This window comes from Saimiri boliviensis, chromosome 1 (assembly GCF_048565385.1).
Source record: "Saimiri boliviensis isolate mSaiBol1 chromosome 1, mSaiBol1.pri, whole genome shotgun sequence".
Lineage (NCBI taxonomy): Eukaryota > Metazoa > Chordata > Mammalia > Primates > Cebidae > Saimiri > Saimiri boliviensis.
The window spans coordinates 187,191,329-187,214,235 of NC_133449.1; the positions used below are offsets into that span (position 1 = coordinate 187,191,329).

The 22,907-nt window shown below is 38.5% G+C and overlaps 2 protein-coding genes across 6 annotated transcripts in view; both read right to left on the bottom strand.

The window, feature by feature from the left end:
• SNX24 (sorting nexin 24) overlaps positions 1–1,261 on the bottom strand; it is a 194,056-nt gene extending 192,795 nt beyond the window's left edge. For 4 of the 5 annotated variants that reach the window (XR_012512799.1, XR_012512798.1, XR_012512797.1 and 1 more), the window contains exon 1: positions 1,129–1,261. Coding sequence is in view for 2 of the 5 variants with exons in the window: in XM_039469008.2 (XP_039324942.1) it covers positions 1,129–1,188 (60 nt within the window). In the remaining 3 variants the exon portion in view is untranslated. The remainder of the gene's footprint in view (positions 1–1,128) is intronic. The other variant, XM_039469015.2, reaches the window with a different exon arrangement.
• A 16,814-nt stretch (positions 1,262–18,075) lies between these two features.
• The window catches only part of SNX2 (sorting nexin 2), a 51,506-nt gene continuing 46,674 nt past the window's right edge, over positions 18,076–22,907 (bottom strand). Inside the window, exons 12-15 of the mRNA XM_003920656.4 lie at positions 21,641–21,784; positions 20,376–20,456; positions 20,189–20,260; positions 18,076–18,594 (exon numbers count right to left, since the gene is read on the bottom strand). Of these exons, the coding sequence (XP_003920705.1) occupies positions 18,544–18,594; positions 20,189–20,260; positions 20,376–20,456; positions 21,641–21,784 (348 nt within the window). The 3' untranslated portion in view covers positions 18,076–18,543. The remainder of the gene's footprint in view (positions 18,595–20,188; positions 20,261–20,375; positions 20,457–21,640; positions 21,785–22,907) is intronic.

Below are 22,907 nucleotides of genomic sequence, written 5' to 3' on the forward strand. Positions count from 1 at the left end.
CAACTTGGTTTAGAACACTTGACCCAGCAGTCTACTCGATTCTAAAAACCCACCCACTTCCTGGACTAGTTTTTCAATCACTGTTTTTCATTCTAAATCTTCCTTTGAGAGGGTAATTTAGTCCCAACTAGGAAAACACAAGGACCCAAACAGACTGTCACCAAATATCAGTAATGTTTAGAGGAGGGGAGTGAAGTAAAAACACTCTCCGTCAAACCAACATAACGGGTGTTTAGCGAGCGAGTGACTGGTGTAAATAAAATAACAATCCCTTCAGACTGTCCTGCAATCTTCCTCCAACCCTCCCGGCTCTTTAACAACTGGAAATAAATTCCTCCAAGGTGTAGGCCTTCTCAGACATTTCTCCCACTAGCAGTGACTGTCCAGGAAAGAATGCTTTGAATTCACTGGGAAATCTCCACCAACAATTCACTTAGTAAACTTGTTACTCAAAGGACCCATGCCCTGGTCTCTGTTCTCCCCTTCCCTCTTGAGACCACGCGTCCTGTTTTACATGTCTCGGTGACCACAGTCCTGGGTATGAAACAGGTGACCAGCAAGTGATTTTGCCATTTCATGGAACTGCACAACTCAAAAAGAAAAATCTTTGGAAACCATCTCAAATCAATACGTGTGTTCATTTAGGTTAATAAACGGCTACAAATGGCTTTAAAAAAAAAACAGGCTTTCCAGCTGAACGAATTGTACAGAACTTGGAAGCCAGCGTGAACCTGCCGCGAAGCTACTACTGTGTGGACTGAGGGGGCAGCTGTACAAGAAAGAAACGCAGCCCATGCTGGGCGCCCGAAGGCGGGTGGCCGCGAGAATGGCGAGCGCTGCGTCGGAGGACTGGACTCCCCGCGTTCCTGCCCCGAGGCCGGGAGCTCAGCCTGGAGGAGAAGGGTCGGACCCGGAGGGGCTGCGGGCGCCCGGAGCCGCCGCGCCAGGGAGGGGCGCCCGTTTCCTTGACAACCGCGCCAGGGCGGAGTCCTTCCTCTGGGCCGGGGGAGGGGAGAGAGGAGCGAGGGGACCCCCTGCGCCAAGGCGGCGGCGGCCGCGGGTGGTTCTTGGGCGCAGCAGCCGCAGGCCCGGCTCGCGGGGCCCTGTCCGACCGCGGCCCGCGCCTACCGTGTATCCCCGCTCCAGGTCACTCTCCTCGTAGCGAAAGGACGGGATGTAGACTTCCATGGCCGCGCCGGCCAGCGGGCGGAGGGCGAGTGGGGGGCGGGCTCACGGCCGCGACCGCCGCTCCGCCCACCGCGGGGCCGCCCCGCCCCCCGCCCCCATGCGCCCGCGGGGCCGGGAGGCTGCGGGTCGGGATCCAGGTCTGCGCTCTCACCTGGCTGCTCGCCGCGCCCTGGGCGTGCCATAGGCGTGCCGGGGGCCGGGAGCGGAGGGCGCAGGGCTCCTGGCGCCTGGGTTTCGGGCCTAATGGGCGGCGGAGATCATCTGGGCCCGAAGGAGGCGGGGCCAGAAAATCTGAGTCTGCAGAAACCGGTTGTGCGCGCCACCGCGCTAGGCACCAGGACTGGGCCGCACACGGTGCCCACTACCCGGCGGATTTCGGCGGGCGCTTGATTGGCAGTTTGCTAGACGCCACCATTAACAGATTGCCAGATAGCAAAGACTAGAAAGCGTGGGGTTTTGAACTTTTGTTTTGGTTGGTTGAAATTTTTTTTTCCGTCTTGGCTGGTATTAACGGGTCAACCATCCAGCTTTAACCCAGACTCTCCGATTTCCTTTCGATTCGACGGTCACCGTCTCCTTTTGAGTTAGCCGCCGAATCTGGGAATGGTGGTGTACCACCGAGCTCAAAAATGAACCCAAAAGTTGGCAGGTCACTAAGAGACAAACGCTCTGGCTTCACGCTCCAGTTCTAAAATGCTGCCTCTGTGAAGTGCTTTTTTAATTACAAGGGAAAAATAGAAGACAAAAAAAGAAAAGAAAAAAGGAGGGACTGAACTCCGCACCTCAGACTAGGGCCTAGTCGCCTGAAGGTCTCCAAAAGATGAAGTGTCCCAGCGGAGGAAGCTTGATTATCAAGTTACTCAAGTAAACGTTGAGTTTCTTCTTTAGGTTAAAGCACAGAGAATAGAAACGTGGACTTGGACGGACGCGGTGGCTCACGACTGTAATCCCAGCACTGTGGGAGGCCTAGGCAGGCGCATCACGAGGTCAGGAGTTCGAGACCAACCTGCCCAACATGGTGAAATGCCGTCTCTACTAAAAATACAAAAATTAGCCGGGCGTGGTGGCGCGTGCCAGTAATCCCAGCTACTCGGGAGGCTGAGACACGAGAATCGCTTGAATGCGGGAGGCAGAGGTTGCAGTGAGCTGAGATTGCACCATTGCACTCCAGCCTGGGCAACAAGAGCAAGACTCCATCTGAAAAAAAGAAACAGGAAAAAAAGGCCGAGCGCGGTGGCTCATGCCTGTAATCCCAGCACTTTGGGAGGCCCTGGCGGGCAGATCACAAGGTCAGGAGTTTGAGACCAGCCTGGCCAACATGGTGAATCCCCGTCTCTACCAAAAATACAAAAATTAGCCAGGCGCATAATCCCAGCTACTTGGGAGGCTGAGGCAGAAGAAGCGCTTGATCCCAGGAGGCGGAGGTTGTAGTGAGCCGAGATCACGCCACTACACTCCAGCCTGGGCGACAGAGCAAGACTCCATCTCAAAACGTAAAACAAAAAAAAATATGGATGTGATTTTGTAGGTCATTGAGAAGTGACCTCAGCAGTCCAGGAAAACAAGTAACCAGCCAGCGAGCTTTCTTGGCCTATAAACAATTGCACTTAGTTGGTCCTTGAGGGCAGGGGACTGTCAACTTGGCAAACTCTAGAGTTTATGATGGGACCCTGAGCCGTGTAACAGAGGGATAAGGCAGCTTCTCGTCTTAGGAACTTACCTGATGTGGACCCTGCACAGCCCTCTGCATTAGCCTCATCTGAAGATCTGTCCTCCTAACCCAGCACTCATGCATTTGCAGCTCCAGGATGTGCCCTTCTCTCAAAATTCCGTGCCTTAACTGTGCCCTGTGACTACACACCTTTCTTTCTTCTGGCCAGCACCTCCTGAGGTAACCAGCCAGCTCTGTGGATGATAAGCTGTCTGAGTTCAGAGCCCAGCTTGTAGGTTACCTTAAGCCACTGGTGACTATACACTGTATGTGTGATTTATTTACCCTACCCACTAGATTTTAGAGCAAGTATGCTTTTAAAAACGCATCATCTCATGGTTGGCATAGTATCCAGCACATAGCTTAGATAAGTACTCATCTTTACAAAACTAGTGAAATGCAGCAGGTACTATGTTTGATACTATCACATAATGTTGTCTCACTTCAGCTCTTTAACAATCATATGGCCGGGCAAGGTGACTTGCCTGTAATCCCAACATTTTGGGAGGCTGAGGCAGGCGGGTCACCTGAGGTCAAGAGTTTGAGCTCAGCCTGGACAACATGATGAAATCACGTCTCTACTAAAAATGCAAAAATTAGCTGGATTACAGGGAGGTGGCTCACCCCTGTAATCCCAGCTACTTGAGAGGCTGAGGTGGGAGAACTGCTTGAACCTATGAGGCAGAGACTGCAGGGAGCCGAGATCATGCCACTGCACTCCAACCTGGGCAACAAAGCAAGACCCTGTCTCAAAACAAACAAACAAAAACCAATCACATGAGGAAGTGTTATATGCAATAAGAGGCAACATGGGTTTCAAGGGCTTTCCAAGAATCAAGTTTTTAATATGCTCTCTATACTATCCTACAACCTGTTGGTAACCTGGAATACATATTTTGATAATGGCATGGCTCACCCATTTACCTGTTGGATTTAAGAGGCAGAAATGTGTGGGGCCATGAAGGTCTGACAAATGGTCCAAATAATACCCATTTGCTGTATTCCACTAATAGCTGTGTATAATTTACATTTCCCTTGCTGAAAATATATACAAACTATCAATTTGTGGGTGTGTTTTTGAGCATATATTGGCCCAGCCATAAATGGTCATTGTTACAATTTCAATGATTTTAGATGACATAATTAAGACTCACAGAGGATAAGTACTATGAAATTACTAGCTAATAACTAGAAGAACTAAATTTCTAACCAAATCCTGTGAGTCTTCCAGCCACCAAGGAAGGGGAGAATAGAGCACCAAAGTAAAATGACATGGCAAATGTATTACCCTGTTGTTCCTACATTATCTTTTAATCCAACTCTATAATCTAACAGGCCAGCTAAATATCTTTTCTTCAAAACATTAATAAAAATGCATGGTAAATACATATATAAGACACTGAACAGTTAGTATCTCTTAATAGAAGCAAACAATTTTCATGAGCAAAATCATAAAATTCTTTAGCAGTAAACGCTTGGCTAAAAAAAAATCATAAAATTCTGCTGGAATCTAGGTACAAAATTCTTACACTAAAAGTACATTTACTTAGTATTGAGTAGAAATATACTTCAGCAAATTGAGTGATAAACTGCATACTAACATATTAGAGGTTTTGCCTAAAATGTAAATCGAATATATTATACATTCAGCATTCAATTATAAGATTAAAACATCATGACAAAGTAAGATTTATCCCAGAAATGTAAAGATGGCTAAATATGAGGACATCTTTTGATGTATTTTGTAATATTGTCAGATTAAAAAATATCCCAACAGATCCTGAAAAAAATTAACGAAACAGTACAACCATTCATACAGATTCTTAGAAGTAGAAAGAAATATCTTTAATTTGATAAAGATTAACGTCTTAGTCCCTTTTCTGCTGATATAACAGGATATCACAGACTGGGTAATTTATAAAGAATAGAAGCTTATTTGGCTCAGAGCCTGGGAAGTCCAAGAACATGGCCCTGGCATCTGTGACGGTCATCTCATAGCAGAAGGGCAAGAGAGCATATCAGAGAAAGAATAAGGGGCTGGGCTCACTTTTATAACAACCTGCTTTGAGAGAACATCAAGGGGGAAGGTTATATCGAGAAAAATGAAGGCAAGAGAGAGGTGACAGGCACAAATTGGAGGATTTAATGTTAGGAGATGAAAGCAGAGTTTCTGATAATGAGAGAATAGGAGAGAAGAAGTGAGAAAGTAGTGAAAGAAGGAAAGTTAAGTTTCAGAAATAATGGCATTAATTTTTAGTATATTGGCAGTTTTTAAAAAATAGTTACTTTAGGCTGGGCATGGTGGCTTATGCCTGTAATCCCAGCATTTTGGGAGGCCGAGGCAGGTGGATCACCTAAGTTCAAGACCAGCCTGGCCAACATGGTGAAACCCCATCTCTACTAAAAATACAAAAAATTAGCCAGGCATGGGGGCCCGTGCCTGTAATCCCAGCTACTCAGGAGGCTGAGGCAGGAGAATTGCTTGAACCTGGGATGGAGAGGTTGCAGTGAGCAGAGATTGCGCCATTGCACTCCAGCCTGGGCAATAAGAGCAAAACTCTGTCTCAATTAAAAATAATAATAATAACTTCAATATGGGCAACAATTTGGAAAGAATGCTGTCGATGAGGATTGAATTAAATATATATTCAATGAAGATTGAACAAAATATATGAATATTAATTGCATTTAAAAAGACTGTTGTACAGATATGGTGGTTTTTTTTTTGTTTGTTTGTTTGTTTGTTTGTTTTGAGATGGAGTCTTACTAAGACACCCAGGCTGAAGTGCAATGGCATGATCTTGGTTCACTGCAAACTCTGCCTTCCTGGTTCAAGCAATTCTTCTGCCTCAGCCTCCCGAATAGCTGCGACTACCATCGTGTACCACCACATCTGGCTAATTTGTATTTTTAGTAGAGATGGGGTTTCACCATGTTGGCCAGGATGGTCTTGAACTCCTGACCTCAAGTGATCCACCCATCTTAGTCTCCCAAGTGCTGGGATTATAGCCGTGAGCTACCACACCTGTGCCCAGCCTGTTGTACAGATTTCTGAGTTAAGATAGCAAACTGAAAATACAGAACTAATTTCAACCTTCTAGTCCCAGTAGAAATGCAAGTAATTTTTCCCTTTTATTTTTTTAAACCTACAGAGATAGAAAAAACAGGAGAGGAGAAAGCAAGACTTTTGTCAGCTGGAAAGCAGAGAGAAGGGAAGTAACATTTCTAGGAAACAAGAGAAATCCCAATCTTAAACCAATAGCAGGAAAACACAGAACCAACCTGATTTACACAGCATAATACTCAAAAGGCACCAGGAAAGGAACAATAGGTACCTCTAGAATGGGAGGTAACTGGCTAAAATAAGAAGTATTGGTAAAAACTGAGAATCAGGAAGATCGTTTTTCTTCCTCTACAACTGGAGAATATTTCTTCTAGAGAGGGAAAAAGAAACAATCTTTGAATTAGAAGTTGACTGCCCCAGCTGAGGGCATGGATACTTTTATCAAAAATAATTGGAGTCTGAGGATAAGTGACCATACACATACTGAATAATGAATGCTGGCCTTCTATAAAGGCTGGCAGCCACACTTTTACCTGCTAAACAGGCAACAGGAAATCTGTTCTCTGGGGAAACCTAACTAGCTGAAGAGGAAAAGCTTCAGAGATACCAACATTGAAAGTCCCCTACAACTAGCCCAATAAGATCATTCTTCAGTGATGCTGTAAGTTGACAAGCCCCATAACTAAAAACAGAGCTTCCAATCAGCTTTCAAATCCCACTGTAAATCTAAGGATTAACATATCTGAGGACAACATTTAACATGGAAGAGATACCAAAATAGAAAAACAATTTGGAAGAAACAAAAACCAGGAGGGGGAAAAATATCTTAAAAAATAAACCATCACTAAAATTTTCAGAAGGATACAGGAAGACACTGCATCTATGAAACAAGAACAGGAAGCTGTTAAAAATAGAAACAATCTTCAACATATAAATTGGAAAGGGGAATAAAAAAAAGGAAAACAAAAAAAACAATAGAAACTATCAGAAAACAGAAAAAGAACTCCTAGAAAGTAGAGCAAAATGACAGAGATAAAAAATAGAAGCAAAAATCAAATCCAGGTCATCCAATATTCAAATAATAGAAAAATTCCAGAAAGAGAAGACAGAGAATACAGAAGGGAAGAAATAATGACTGAAATAACTCAAGAAAATTTCTACAACAGAATGTCATGTTTCCTGACTGAAAGTCCCCACACAGGATGAAAACACACACACACTGTTACAAATCTTTTTTTTTTTTTTTTTTTTTTTTTTAAGATGGGGTCTCACTCTGTCACACAGGCTGGATTGCAGTGGTACAATCTTGGCTCACTGCTATCTCCACCTCCTGGGTTCAGGTGATTCTTATGCTTCAGCCTCCCAAGTAGCTGGGATAACAGGCACGCACCACCATGCCTGGTTCATTTTTTTTGTATTTTTAGTAAAGACTGGGTTTCACCATATTGGCCAGACTGGTCTTGAACTCCTGACCTCAAATGATCCTCTTGCCTTGGCCTCCCAAAGTGCTAGGATTACAGCCTGAGCCACTACACTTGGCCACTATTATGAATTTTTATGAGATTTCGGAACACTGGAGATAAGAGAAGATCCTATAGTCTCCAAGGAGAGGAAGAAAACAGATCGCAAAAGATTAGACCAATCAGCAGGCTTTGCAATTCTCGGCAGCAACACTGGAAGCTAGAAGATAATGAAGCAATGTTTTCAAAATTCCAAGAGAAAACTTTTCCAATCTATACACAAATTACCTATAAAAATTAGGGTAAAAGAAAGTCTCAAAAATAGGCTAGACGTAGTGGCTCATGCTTATAACCCCAGCACTTTAAGAGGCCGAGGCGGGTGGATCACCTGAGGTCAGGAGTTCAAGATCAGCCTGGCCAACATGTTGAAACCCCGAAATTTCTACTAAAAATAAAAAAAACTAGCTGGGCATGATAGCACATGCCTGTAATCACAGCTACTCAGGAGGTTGATGCAGGAGAGTCGCTTGAACCTGGGAGGCAGAGGCTGCAGTAAGCTGAGGTACCACTGCACTCCAGTCTAGGCAACAGAGCAAGACTCCTCAAAAAAAAAAAAAAAAAAAATAGACTTTTGATGTATTTGTTTTAAAAAACCTACTCTGAATATTCAGCAAAATGAAGGAATAAGTCAAGAAAGAGGAAACTGTGGGGTATAGAAAGCAAAGAATACAACCCAGGGGAGAAGCAAGGGAAATCTTTAGGATTAACACTGTGCAATCAGTTTAAAAAAGTAACCAGTACATACTACAGCAACATGACTCAAGAAGCAGGCATTCTGCCGTCTGTCTTTACAGTGTTTTCTGCTGTGTCTTCCTTTTAAAGTAAAGGAACTACTGGAAACTCTACTTCACCAACACAAGAAAATAAACCAAGAAAAAGGAGGGCCTGAGTCTCAGAATATAGAGAATACATGCCAGGAGAATGGTAAAGGCAATTCCAAATTGGAGAGCAAGAGAAGTCCAAGGATAACACTACCGCAAGCACAGAGAGCACAGACCCAGAGAGAAGTCCCCAGGAGGAAGGGCTTGAAGGAAAACAGTTGAAGTGTCTAGCTTACCCAATGTCGGTGGGCTATGGGAAAATGTACTGAGACACAATGGGAAGACTTGGGAAGAATTAGCAATAATACAAAAAGCACCAACCACAAGGAAAAAAATCAAGGCATGTTTCACCTGAGGGAAAAAACAGCAAGGTAATAGAAAACAAGGAGAGCCTGAGAAACTGTCACAACCAAGAGGAACAGAAAGAATCATGGCAACTCAGCGTATCCTGGATGTGGTAGCCTGGAAATGGTTCTGGAACAGACAAAAACGCATTAAGCAAAAACAAAGGAAATCTGAGTAAACAACAGACTTTAGCTAATAATAATGTCTCAGTATTTATTTATTTGTAGTAACAGATGTGCTGTACTAATTGTTGATAGAAGAAGCAGTCCAGGGTAAGAGAACTCTGTATGTACAACCTTGACATTTTTCTGTAAAACTGCTAAAAAAGTTTATTTTTTTTAAAAAAGGAAGAAAATCACAATTAAATATACTTCAGCTTTGAGCTTTGAATAATATTTGTATAGGCACAATAATGCAAATACTGATTTAACAAAAAGATTGCAATGTAACTACATTGGAAGGGTGGGGAAGAAATGTGTAAAGCAGAGAGATGGCTGAGTGAGAGAACCAAACTCTTATTCACCATAAAAAAGATAAGTAGATAATGCCTAAAATTGATAACTGATAGCAGAACATGCCTATTATTATTATTATTATTATTTTTTTTTTTTTTTTTGAGACGGAGTTTCACTCTTGTTACCCAGGCTGGAGTGCAATGGCACGATCTCGGCTCACCGCAACCTCCGCCTCCTGGATTCAAGCAATTCTCCTGCCTCAGCCTCCTGAGTAGCTGGGACTACAGGCACACGCCACCATGCCCAGCTAATTTTTTGTATTTTTAGTAGAGACGGGGTTTCACCATGTTGACCAGGCTGGTCTCGATCTCTTGACCTCGTGATCCACCCGCCTCGGCCTCCCAAAGTGCTGGGATTACAGGCTTGAGCCACCGCGCCCGGCAGAACATGCCTATTATTTAGAAATGTGAAGGTATATCATAGCAGGAGAAACAGCTAAGACTAGAAAGAGGTTGTCTCTGAGTAAAAGGATTAGGAAAACAGGACATGTGGGACAGAGAACCATTGTTTATTATTTAGCCTTTTCTTTTTTTTTTAATATTTCTTTCCAGACAGGGTTTCACTTTGTCATCCAGGGTGGAGTGCAGTAGCATGAACATGGCTCACTGCAGCCTCGACCTCCTGGGCACAAGCAATCTTCCCAATCTCAACCTACCTAATAGTTGGGATTACAGGTATGAGCCACTAGTCTCAAATTCTGAAGCTCAAACCATCAGTCCAATTTGGCTTTTCAAAGTGCTGGGGTTATAGGCATGAGCCACCTCACCCAGCTATTTAGCCTTTTCAATGTTAGTTTTCAGATTGTGTGCATGTACTAATTTGATAAACATCAACTTTAAAAAATCAAAAGGATGAAATAGATTTTAATGCATTGACAAAAAAAAAAAAAAAAAAAAAAAAACAGCCAAGACATTGGCAAACCAACAAGCAAATTCTAGGCCAGGCACAGTGGCTCACACCTGTAATCCCAGCACTTTGGGAAGCCAAGGTGGGCAGATAACCTGAGGTCAAGAGTTCGAGACCAGCCTGGCCAACATGGTTAAACCCCATCTCTACTAAAGATACAAAGATTAGCCAGCTGTGGTGACATGTTCCTGTAATCCCAGCTACTCAGGAGGCTTAGGCAGAATTGCTTGAACCCAAGACATGAGGTTGTAGTGAGCCGAGATCATGCCACTGCACTCCAGCCTGGGGGACAGAGCGAGACTCCGTCTCAAAATAAATAAATATTTAAAAAATAAATTCTACAAATGCCACAGAAATAACCCTAATGGCATTACTAAGTACAGGTTGGTTGCTATATTGAAGGTTTTCTCTTTTCTTTTTTTTTTTTTTTTGAGACGGAGTTTCGCTCTTGTTACCCAGGCTGGAGTGCAATGGCGTGATCTCGGCTCACCGCAACCTCCGCCTCCTGGGCTCAGGCAATTCTCCTGCCTCAGCCTCCTGAGTAGCTGGGATTACAGGCACGTGCCACCATGCCCAGCTAATTTTTTGTATTTTTAGTAGAGACGGGGTTTCACCATGTTGACCAGGATGGTCTCGATCTCTCGACCTCGTGATCCACCCGCCTCGGCCTCCCAAAGTGCTGGGATTACAGGCTTGAGCCACCGCGCCCGGCCAGTTTTTCTCTTTTCTAAAACGTGCCAGTATACTAAAAATTAATGTCTTCATTTCTGAAATGAAGGCAAAATAATTCCCTCCATTGACTACTTTCTTTCCAATTTTAGTATATGTGCTGCCGAAGCGAGCACACCATTGACTACTTTCTTAATTCTTCTATTCTCTGGTAGAAAATCTGCTTTTACTTCATCACCACATCAAAATTCTCCAATGTATGCTTGTCACCTGTCTCTTGCCTTCATTTCTCTCAACGCAACTTTCTCCCTAAATGTTCTCACAAACCCATCAACAATCCCCAATACTAAAAAATATCCATCAGTTTTAGGACCTAGTTTCTGATGACTGAAGAAATGGATATTTTCTTAGGTTGGCTTCACTGTACACTCATGATTTTGATTCCTTTGAAAATTAGCACTCAATAGTCCTTTTACTCATCCCTTTTTTTCCTAATCATGTGCTGTTCTTGGCCTTTCTGCTATTACTCCCTGACGGCTTTCTTACTTTGCCAAAACAAAAAATGTCCTGCTTCAACTCATAGTTTTTTTTATCTCCAAATATTCCCATTCTTTCCTTTCCTTTTGTGCAGAGTTAGAAAAATCCCTACCTCTTTCTGAGGCTCTTTCCATCTTCCTCACTTCTTTGTTAGACATTTGTTTTACCCAGGATTTTGAAATTAGCATTCTGATTGCAAAATGGACGGATAAATGAAATAAATGAAACTTGCCATTTTAATTACCATTTCCCTAAATTACCTCCTTTCCTACTTCCACTACAGTGGTATAGGCCCTTAACCGTCACTGGGTTGGTTGGCTGCTGCTCCATCGAATGTTCTTTACCATTTTTTCACTCATCATCTTTCTTCCATGATTTGCCATTTCCCCTGACTTACCACATATTCAAGGTTCTTACATGTGTGGGTGGAAATGAACTTTTCTTCCCCATATTTGTGTTTCCAGGCTTCTTTTTTTTTTTTTTTTTGAGACTGAGTTTCACTCGTTACCCAGGCTGGAGTGCAATGGCGCGATCTCGGCTCACCGCAACCTCCGCCTCCTGGGTTCAGGCAATTCTCCTGCCTCAGCCTCCTGAGTAGCTGGGATTACAGGCACGCACCACCACGCCCAGCTAATTTTTTGTATTTTCAGTAGAGACGGGGTTTCACCATGTTGACCAGGATGGTCTCGATCTCTTGACCTCGTGATCCACCCGCCTCAGCCTCCCAAAGTGCTGGGATTACAGGCTTGAGCCACCACGCCCAGTCGGTTTCCAGGCTTCTTTAAAGGTTTCTCACATTTACTGACAACATTCATTTAACTAGAGTAGAGTATCTCTGCAGTGGGTGAAGTTCTAAACTTTTGTTGGCTGAATACAAACTGATTTTGACTGCTTGCTTTCTTCCCCTCCACCTCTGATGCTCAGCCCAGGGCTCCCAGTGTGGATCTCCTAGGGCATACTACTCTGGGAGGACTCTTTGGTAAGCCTATTTAGATCCTTGTCAAGCATAAACTCATTGTTTTGAAGAAGGCCTAAAGACTGGTGAAATAATCAAAATGAGTGCCTTGTTTAGGCAGAGATGTTAAGTGTTCGGTAAACATTTCTTGCATATATGATAGCTAATATTTTATTAAGCACTTGCTACTGCTAAGAAATTCACATTATCTTAATGTCCTTAAGAAGCATCTGAAGGGACATTTTCCATTAAACAGATAAGGAAAGTACTTTTAGAGATAAATAACTTGCTTAAAGTCAATATTGCAGGCTCTTGAGCCAGGATTTATACTGGTGGGCTGAATGTGTAACTGCATTCTTAATCACTCGATTACACTGTCTTGGCTGTAAAACACTAGCTACAATAAATAACATGGGCATAGTCATTCCTCAAGAGACAAACTAGTCAAGGCAGTAATGCCAGGCAACTATAATGCAAATAGGTCTCCATAAGTGCAATCTAAAAGGAACAAAGGGTTATTGGAGTCCTACTGAGAGATCAAGAGACATTCCTTCTAGCCAGAGTACTTAAAAGGATGCGGACTTCAAATGTGGCTTTAAAGTTTAAGGAATGGACAAGATTTAAACAACTGCCATTAAAAGGGAAAGGTAGATCAGACAAGGGATGTCACTAACAAAAACATGAACCAGGAGGGAATAGAGCCTGCTCATGAGACAGGAGCCTAATTTCATTAAAGCAAAAGGTGGGTGAAGCTAAGAGATAAGAATCAAGTCAGGAAAAATAGTTTGAGATGAAATTATTCTGAAGCAAACATCTGGACTTTATCTGCAGACTGTAAGGAGTCTATGAAGATTTCTGAGCATAGTACCATGACAAGAGTTTTTTAGGAAGATCAATTTGGGAACAGGTTGTAGCACTGGTGGAGTAGAGAGAGACTAACAGTTTTTTATAGGAGACTCAAGATAGTTCCAGTAAATGGTCACAACATCTTGACCCTAAGGAGAGAGACAACAGAAATGAGAAGGGCAGAGATTTCCAAAGTAGAATCAACTCAAGCTGATCCTAATAAAACTATGACACCTAAGCAATATAACTCTAAAAACATAAGCATTTGGCTTTATGTCTGTTACAGAAGGCTGGGACATATTTAAAACTAAAATTTATAAATTAAGTTCGGTTTAAAAGCCTGTTGCATTCATACACACATTTCTACACACACAAATATACAAACATGCTGTATACACATGTAGTGAGATTTGAAATGAAGATCTAGAAAATAAATAAAATGTAGGTTAAAATCAAGATAACTTGAGACTGACTATGGAAGCAAAAAGAAGGCAATTTAGTTTTGTTAAATTTTGTCTGACTTAGTTTTTATTAAACAGTTACATGTATAAATTTAAAATAGAATTTTTTTTTTCTCAAAGTACTCTCTTAAAATGGTTTATACCATTAACTGGCCTTAATAAGAAAATAATTTTCTGTGTATTAACAAGTGGGCATCTTCAACTTGATTGGCTTCAATACAAAGTTTCCATTTCACCCAGTTAAGAAATATTTAAAATCATTCAATCATTAGGTAATTTTTTAAAAGTGACAAGAAAGAAGAGCATTTTAAATTACTTCATATGCATTAACAAACTAGATAGTAAACTACAACTTCCCTATCTTCTACAATCTTCTCAGCATCTGAAGCAACAGTTGGAAGAAATAAGTTCTCTGTATACCAAAAGATTTCCTAGAATTCTAAATGTTAATGATTAAAACAGGAATCTTGAAATGCTTATTATACATTTTCAAAGAATGTTCACATATGGTTCACACACAGATTTAACAGGAATAATCAGTTCAATCATGATTTAAGCCCTGAATCTCCTAGTTTAGCTGTAAAATTGAGAAGGTTGTTCTAGACAGGTTATAAACTTCCTTCAAGCAATACAGTGCTACAATTCATTAATTGTAGATATTGAACATCCACTACTTTCAAAACATTATGCTACAGAGTATTGCACCTAAATTATACCTGCCCTTGAGAGCAACAACTAGGAGTCCCTTTTATTCAGGTTTGATTTCTTCACTGGGTTCAGGATGGTAAATAAACGAGCTGTTGGACTTAACTCTCCATTTTCATTACCACAATAAACTCGTTTCATTTGTACAATGAAAGTTGGAAAACTTTATTATATCTGGATAATAAAGAAAAAAAAGATACCAACAATGAAATAAAGGTACTTTGAGATTTATACATATAAAACAAGTTGAGTAGTTGAATAGCCATTGTCTAAACCTACGCTGTCCATTATCATAGCCACTAGTCAGCCACATGTGACAACTGATCACTTAAAATGCTGAATGGAGATGTAATGAAAGTGTAAAATATACACCAGATATCAGAAAAAAGAATGTAAACTATCCTGTAACTTCAATATATTGGATGTATGTTAAAATATTTTGGAGCTACTGGATTAAGTATTAAAATTAATTTTTTTACTTTTAAGAATTTGGCTATAGAAATTTTAAAATATGTATATATGGCTCACACATATTTCTATTGTTCTAAACTTTTAAGTACCTTCTCCACAGATTACCATGACCTCGCTTCATGGCCCTGATCACAAATGCAGGAAAATGAACTATTACAGTCATCTTGTTGTACCTTCCCTTTTATTGCTAGTTCCATGTCTGACCCATGATCTACTTTCATTGTTACTTGAAACCAAATTCTTCACCGTAAGAGTTTGGAATGATACTTATTTTATTCTGATTTCACATAAGGAAGTGTGTGTGTGAGTAGCGGGGGGTGATTCTATTGTTTCCTTTCCAATACTTTGAAACAGACTGTGTCAATCACACATATAACTTACACGTTTCTTAACTAGTAAATATGAGATGAAAATGCTTAAGTCCCCGAGCCAGTGACTTAGAATTCCTTTTCACAGGTGTTATTTTCCCACCTCACTACCAGTGACCTCCTTTCCTTTAAAACAAAATGACTTTGATTGATCTATCTGCAGTCACTATTTTAGAATATCTGCTATTGCCCTGACTCTTTTTAACGTGACTGCCCAAGCAGAAAGCCATGAAAAGATTCAAGTAACATCCCTTATTTAAGGCAGAATAAGGTAATTCTCCGTAATTCCCTTAGACATTAAAATTAAGTGTTTGTAAAGAAATGTAACTTTCCTTCTCTACTCATCTGACGTCCTCCTTTCAAGAAAGCTGGTTATGTTAAAAGGCTTATTTCACAGTTAAAGCCACTTACAAAACAATTTATATGACAAAGAACGAAAATGCTTTTGCACCAACCTTAATACAATGAACTTGGAAAACTTTACTAGATTTAGATAACAAAGAAAAGAAGTTTAAGGAGTAGCAACAATGAAACAAAGGTATTTTGGGACTAATATAATCTGTATAAAACAAGCTGAATACTCGAAAATAGTTGAGTAGAAAATACAATCAAGGAAATCTATGTGTTAGAGTCATATTTTAAAATACATTTTGACTTGTTTTACTTAATAGAAGTTCTTTGATCACAACTGTTTTCCAACATAATATTTATATTGAAGTTTGATATTTTAAACAAAATATTTTAAAGTAGAAAGGCACTTCAGGAATCAAGAGTTTTATGTACTTGTTTTATAGATAAGAGATTTAAGTGATATGCTCAAAGTCTTACAGCTACTAAGTGAAACAAGACTGAAAAATGTATGTTGATCCCAAGTTCATCTTGTTTCACGGTATTATGCTGCCTTAGTCCTTTAACTTTTGCTCTCCTTAAAAAAAAAAAATTAAATTCAGACCTATCCAACAAAAGATATTGTTAGCACTATTAATGTTCTTGTTTATTTATTTGGGATGAAAGCATTTTAGATATCTGAACAGGAAAAAAGAAGATTGATGGGTGGAGTGTTGAAATAATTAAATCCTGTTTAAATACTGGTAACAGAGGCTCATACAATACTTGATATTTCCAAAACACTCATCTTTTAGTAAATGTGGGCAAGGGAAATGAAGACTGGAATGTAGCTGAGTTTAATCAAGGCTGAAAATATTTATTATTTTACTTGGAGATACTGAGTATTCTAATGTGCCACATCTGAATGGAAGATTTTAACATCTTGAAAAACTAACTATCCCATGTGTAAACTATACCTTTGTAAGTAATGTAACTGTGGCTATAACACTAGGGCATCATTCTAGTGAAACTATTCCTGGTAAGCCTATCTTTTGCTCAATATTAATGGGGCAACAAGATATCATCTTACATCTATTACTATGAATTATTCATTTCTCAAAAGTATTCCCAGTAGAAGCAACAAAAGAATATTGTACTATTTCTGCTTCAGTTTCTTCTTAAAAGGGCAAACTTTATTTTTCCCTGTTCAACTCATCATGTCTTAATTTTTTTTTTTTTTTAGAGATGGGGTCTCACTATGTTGCCCAGGCTGGCTGTAGGGCAGTGGGTATTCACAGACATGATCACTGCACACTACAACCTCAAACTCCTGGAATCAAGAGATCCTCCTGCCTCAGCCTCCCGAGAAGCTGGGACTACAGGCATGTGAGCCACTGTGCCTGGTCCATCAAGTCTTTATTATTAACCTATAATGTATCAGCCACTCTTCTGGGGTCTAGGAGTATAAATATGAGTAACACCTATTAAAAGCTTAACATTTCAACTAAAATAAGTAGAGGCAAACACAGGCTAAGGATACTTTGATATATAAATTGTATCCAGTGACTCACTAGAGAGGACTGAGTTACACATACTGTATCTTGTTCCTCTGAAAGGGAGATGTGGTTGTTAAGATCAAGAAGAGGGATGTTTGTAAGAATATTTAAAAAAACAAAAACAAAAATAACTCTGATGTCAGTCATACCTTAAATTTTCTTTTCTTTTTTTTGAGATGGATTTTCCCTCTTCTTTCCCAGGCTGGAGGGCAGTGGCACAAATCTTGGCTCACTGTAATCTCCGCCTTCCCGGTTCAAGTGATTCTCCTGTCTCAGCCTCCCAAGCAGCTGGGACTATAAGCACACCTCACCACACCTGGCTAATTTTTCTATTTTTAATAGAGACAGGGTTTCACTATGTTGGCCAGGCTAGTCTTGAACTCCTCCCTCAGATGATCTACCTGCCTTAGCCTCCCAAAGTGTTGGGATTACACGCATGAGCTACTGCAACTTAAATTTTCATCAGCATTAAGGATTAGATAACAGCTGTCTGAGTAGCATACAGCTAACTTAAACTTTCATCATCATTAAGGACTAGGTAACAGCTGTCTAAGTATCATACAGAATTGGGTAAAAACATTGCCCGAGGCAAAGTAAATTTCACTTCAAATTTGCTTTGTGTTATGCTTGCTTTTTCATTAAATATATTCTATTTAATGGTATCATTCCTTGTCAACTGTGAACACAGATGATGTACTTTTAGTTTTAAAAGAAAACAAGACAAGGAATAAATTAAATATATGTAAAATACTCCATTTTGAAGATAACAAGAGAAGATGAACAAAATCCTTGGGACTTGTAACCAAAGTATATAAATACGTTTTTTCCTAATTCTTAAATTGGGCATTTGTAATATGGATGGTTAAAAACAAGCAATGACAATTATTCTCTTCTTTACCTAAGACAATCATGAGACAAATGTCCTTTGATTTATGATGGTTTCGTAAGAAAACTTAAGCTTCATTCATTCAATAATTTTAAGTTCAGCATTTTTTGTCAATTAAAATAATTAAGCAATCATAGCATCACTTATATACATCTAGAAGAAAAAGTTTCTTCCTACTAAAAATGCTTGGAAAAGATTCCTAATATGTTTAAATACCCAAATAATTTGTTACTAGTATTTCACAAGGAATATCATTTTATTACTGTAATCACAAAATCATAATTTCTGTACAGGAATGTATAAGTGAACATTTATCAGTGCGTTGATAATTCACTTCATAAAGAGGGTAAACATACTACAGAACATATTGTAAAGAAAAAAATTGTAATATTTTCTGGTCTTGCAGTGCACTTTTTAGTGCAAGTATTTGAGACACAATAGTGTTCAATTCAGCAAAGTATTGCAGAATGTCATGCCACAGTCCACTTATTTCAAAGAGGGTCAGGACATGCAGCTTGTAATAAAATGTCTGTGTGTGTGTGTGTGTGTGTGTGTGTGTGTGTGTGTATAAAACCACGTGTAATTCATAAAATATATAGTGGTTTATTTAGATGGTTTTAAATGATTTCACTGTGGAATTCAGCATAACTGGAACAAAATCCAAGGTCTTCTTAACAGCAACAGTCTTATTGCTAGGCAATGGCTTTGGCTTCAGGTAGGAATGCTTCCCAGTATTTTATCAGCTGTAAATGATAATTAAAATATGTTATCGTTTTGCCATTTATATGCATATATCCTGTACAACATTAAAAAAAAAAATCTATATAGGCCAGGCAGGGTGGCTCACATCTGTAATCCCAGCACTTTGGGAGGCCAAGGTGGGTGGGTCACCTGAGGTCAGGAGTTCAAGACCAGCCTAGCCAACATGGTGAAACCCCGTTTCTACTAAAAATACAAAAATTAGCTGGGCGATATGGCATGTGCCTGTAATCCCAGCTACTCGGGAGGCTGAGATAGGAGAAACACTTGAACCCAGGAGGTGGAGGTTGCAGTGAGCCAAGATCACACCACTGTACTCCAGCTGGACAACAGAGCAAGATTCCATCTCAAAAAAAAAAAAAAAAAAAAAAAATCAAACGAAAACAAAAACAGCATTAAAAAAACTATGCAAATCACTAACAATAACTAATATTTACTAACGTCTTTTTTTTTTTTTTCCTTCAGATAGAGTTTCATTCTTGTTGCTCAGGCTAGAGTGCAATGATGTGATGGAGGCTCATAGGATTTTTAAAATGTACAATTTTTTGATTTACGCAAAATTTTACATAGAACAGTGTTACCATATATTAAAGATTACCTTAAATAATACTACTACAATGACCTTTTCCAGCATAAAGTGGTAAGATTTCCCAAATCAGAGCATATGGACATTTTACGTTGTTGCTAGACAAGAAAAATGGGATATAAGGAAGAAGAAAAGAAAATACTGAACAAGAAAAAAAAAAAAGGATTGGATAGAATTAGCTGTCAGTCTTCCTTGAGTAGTCCAGAAAACAGACTGAAACATAAACTGAAGTCATGTTTAAAACAATTCCTTTAAAAATAAGCTTACTGACTTATTTTCATATTTTAAAAAATCTAACTTTATGAACAGTTTAAATAAAAACTAAAGACAATTTGAAGACATCTTACCGCTTAATTCAAAAACAACCTATTATATTTTACACAAACAACATTCTAGATCCACATATTTTAAAATGGGAAGAAAAAAATCCTTCTATTCAAGATATTAAATTACTTGACCTGTTACTCCAATTTTATATTAAAATATATAGGAAAATTTTCTGCGATTATCTTTTTATTTAAGGTACCATTAAAATTCATGGTAAAGGAGACAGATGCCACTTGCAGCATTCAACCACCAACTACCCCAAACAAAGCAAAAATGAAAACAGTACATTTTTTTAAAATTCTGAAAAAGTATTTAAGTTCTATCTGTTATGGAGGAGAAGAACTTACTATTGAGAATATACTCAAACAGGTCTGACCAACAAGGAAACAAACTAGAAAGACAGTGAAAGGGGAAAGTTGCCCATGAGGTTGCTGATGGCCTAAAATCGGGATAACTGCATCTCTGCCCCAGTGCTTAGCGGAGGCAAAAAGAGCCTAAGACAGTTTCCAATTAATTTATCCTTTTTTCCTTTACCATCACTGGCTTTCTGTCTTCCATTTCTTATTCTTGACTTTAAAGCCCAGTTCATTAATCAGCTTTTTAAAATAAAAAAAAATAGCAAAAACAAATTCTAGAAGTTTAAGTTACAAACAAAAATGGCTTACCTGTTGTTGTGTTTGTACTAATGATTCTAAGTATTTGATGATAACAGTTTTAAAATCCTTCACTCGTTCTTTCTGTTGAAGTACATTTTAAAAAGCCCGTTAGTAGAAAACTAAATTTAATTTTACCACAAAATTGCAGCAAAATGTGACCATGTTGTTAAGAAAAATGCAAAATTGTTATACATGCCTCAAATCGTCCCACTTCTTTTCGAATCGTTTTAGAGATCTGTTCAAAATCTCTTTCCCCTTGTTGCACTTTCGCCTCCCACTAATAAAAACAAACAAATATTTTATGCTTAGCTCAAAAAAAGTACAGTACTGTCATGACCACTTACTTTATTTAATCACAATGACTCAAAAACCTGAGAAAGCTCAACATTGGCAAATCACAATTTAGCATCAACAGAAATATTTAACTTTTGACTAACAGAAACGCATTAGCTTAATTTCCATTAATATTCTGCAGCCAAATATACCCAATATTAAGATATTTCAATACTGTACTTAATAAACTACAATGTCCAAAGCTTAATTAAATATAAGAGGAAAGATTTTGGGCATAAAATTCACCACAAAATAAATGATCAGTGTGATATTCTTAATTACTTTTTTGTATCAGTAATTATTTCAGAATATATTACTACTGTTAAATCCAAGGATATGTGTTCACCAAAATTTATGTGCTGATGGAAATACTTTAAATTAGGAAAATTACATAATAAACATTTAAAAAACGTTTTTGTAATGGTAAAGTGACCAGAATTAAAAAAAAAAATGTGGAATTATGGTGTACTGAAGACCATCAATAAATATTAAATTCAGTACAGAAACAACAAAATGTTGTGATTAGTGAACAATGGAACAACTAAAATAACTGAAGATTTAAGCAATGAAATGATATTTTTCCCACTATGTAACCAAAACACTGACTGGTACATACTCTTCAAAGAGCAGGTACATTTATTTTTAGTAATATAAAGGTTGTCCTACCTCTTCAATTTCCTTATTGAAGCATGGTAAGAAAAGTGTATAAATTATAATAAACTTATACAAATTCACTAAAATACCATATATAATACATATATATGGGGGATAATGTTGCCTGGACAGCTAAATGTGTCATAAATCTAGCTCTAAAACCATTTTTAGACACAAAATAATTATCTGAAATCAAATTAACCATCTAATAAGGTGTAATCATTAATGTAAAGGTTAATTTTAGGTGTTTTCCTGTATGCTTCTTTATCCATTCCATTATCACATGGAGGTAGTAACAAAGGGCTCTGGAGATTTTAATAATGATCAAAATTTTAAAGTAATTCTAACACAGTTCATAAACATATGCAAAAATAGCCACATGTTGAATGGTTTAGAAAAAAAGTATGAAAAATTATGTATATATGAATGACTCATGAAAAATTTAAGTAAAGAGATAAAGCATTTAGTAATCACCTCTCTTATTTCATTTTTAGCTTGCTGTATTTTATCTGGTTTGTTAGCAATCATTATTTTTGCCTCAGCTTCACGTTTTTTGAGCAAAGTAATTTGAGCATCTTCCCATTTCTGCCAGCACTTCATTCGATGGTCAAAAACACCCTATAAATGAATGACATAATGCTACTAAGTAAGAGTAACATATAATACTTTCATAACACTACAAGTGTTGTAATACAGAAAGCAATAAAACCAAGTATTTAAGTGCTACTCTAAGATACTGAAAATAAGCATGCCAATATCAAAGAAAATAATTTCCATATTCAATTGCTTGAAACAAAAAACCGTGTCACTGGATGAAACATGAACACTCAGAATAAAAAACTACATTCAAAATCCATTTCATCACTAGCCTTTACGCTTTAAATGTGGTTTAATAAGATTTCTAACAAGAGTTTTATGCTTTGAAGAAAGATGTCTTTAATAGGAAAATGCTAGTATCTACACTGGAAATTTTCCTGCTAAATAATAGTAGAAGCATAGTAAGTGTTAGAAACATGTCTGAAACTGAAAAGACAAAATGGGAAACATTCATAAGATATGCGGTAGAAAAAATTACCATAGCAAATAAAAGGAAAAGCAATCAAAAAGTAAAATATATCAAAATGAAAAAAAGACAGTCTTACACAAGACGAAAAGGGCAAAAGATAAAAAGATGACTATATATATTATGCATACACTACAGAACTAAAGAAGAAATAGACAAAAAGATCCTAATACAATAAGTCAACCAAATCCATGACTTTTCTCAAGGAGTCTGGCAGAGCAAGAGCAAGTGAATAGAGAAAAGAAACGAAATATGGACAAATTAGAGTAACTAGTAGTCTCATGAAAAAACATCACAGATAGGATGGGAGAACCCATTAAGAATCCCCTTTCTGGCTTGATGAGAAATATTACATTTATTTCAGTAATTACTAATCAAACATTCACGAAATAAACAATAAATTGGGTGAATCAGGAAGCACTAAACCAGAGTTATTTTAATTTATTCCAAATAAATTAAAATAACTCTGGTTTAGTGCTTCCTGATTCACCCAATTTATTGTTTTTGAACCATGAAGCAGTAAAAACTACATGTTCCTATAGGGATCTGCTGAAGAGAAAAATATGCAGATAGCATATTTTTTTAAAAGCAGGCTTTGGAGAAAATCGAATTTGGTTCTACTATTAGTTTTATCACTGTATGACCATGGTTAAATTCACTGAACTTCTCCAAGCTATA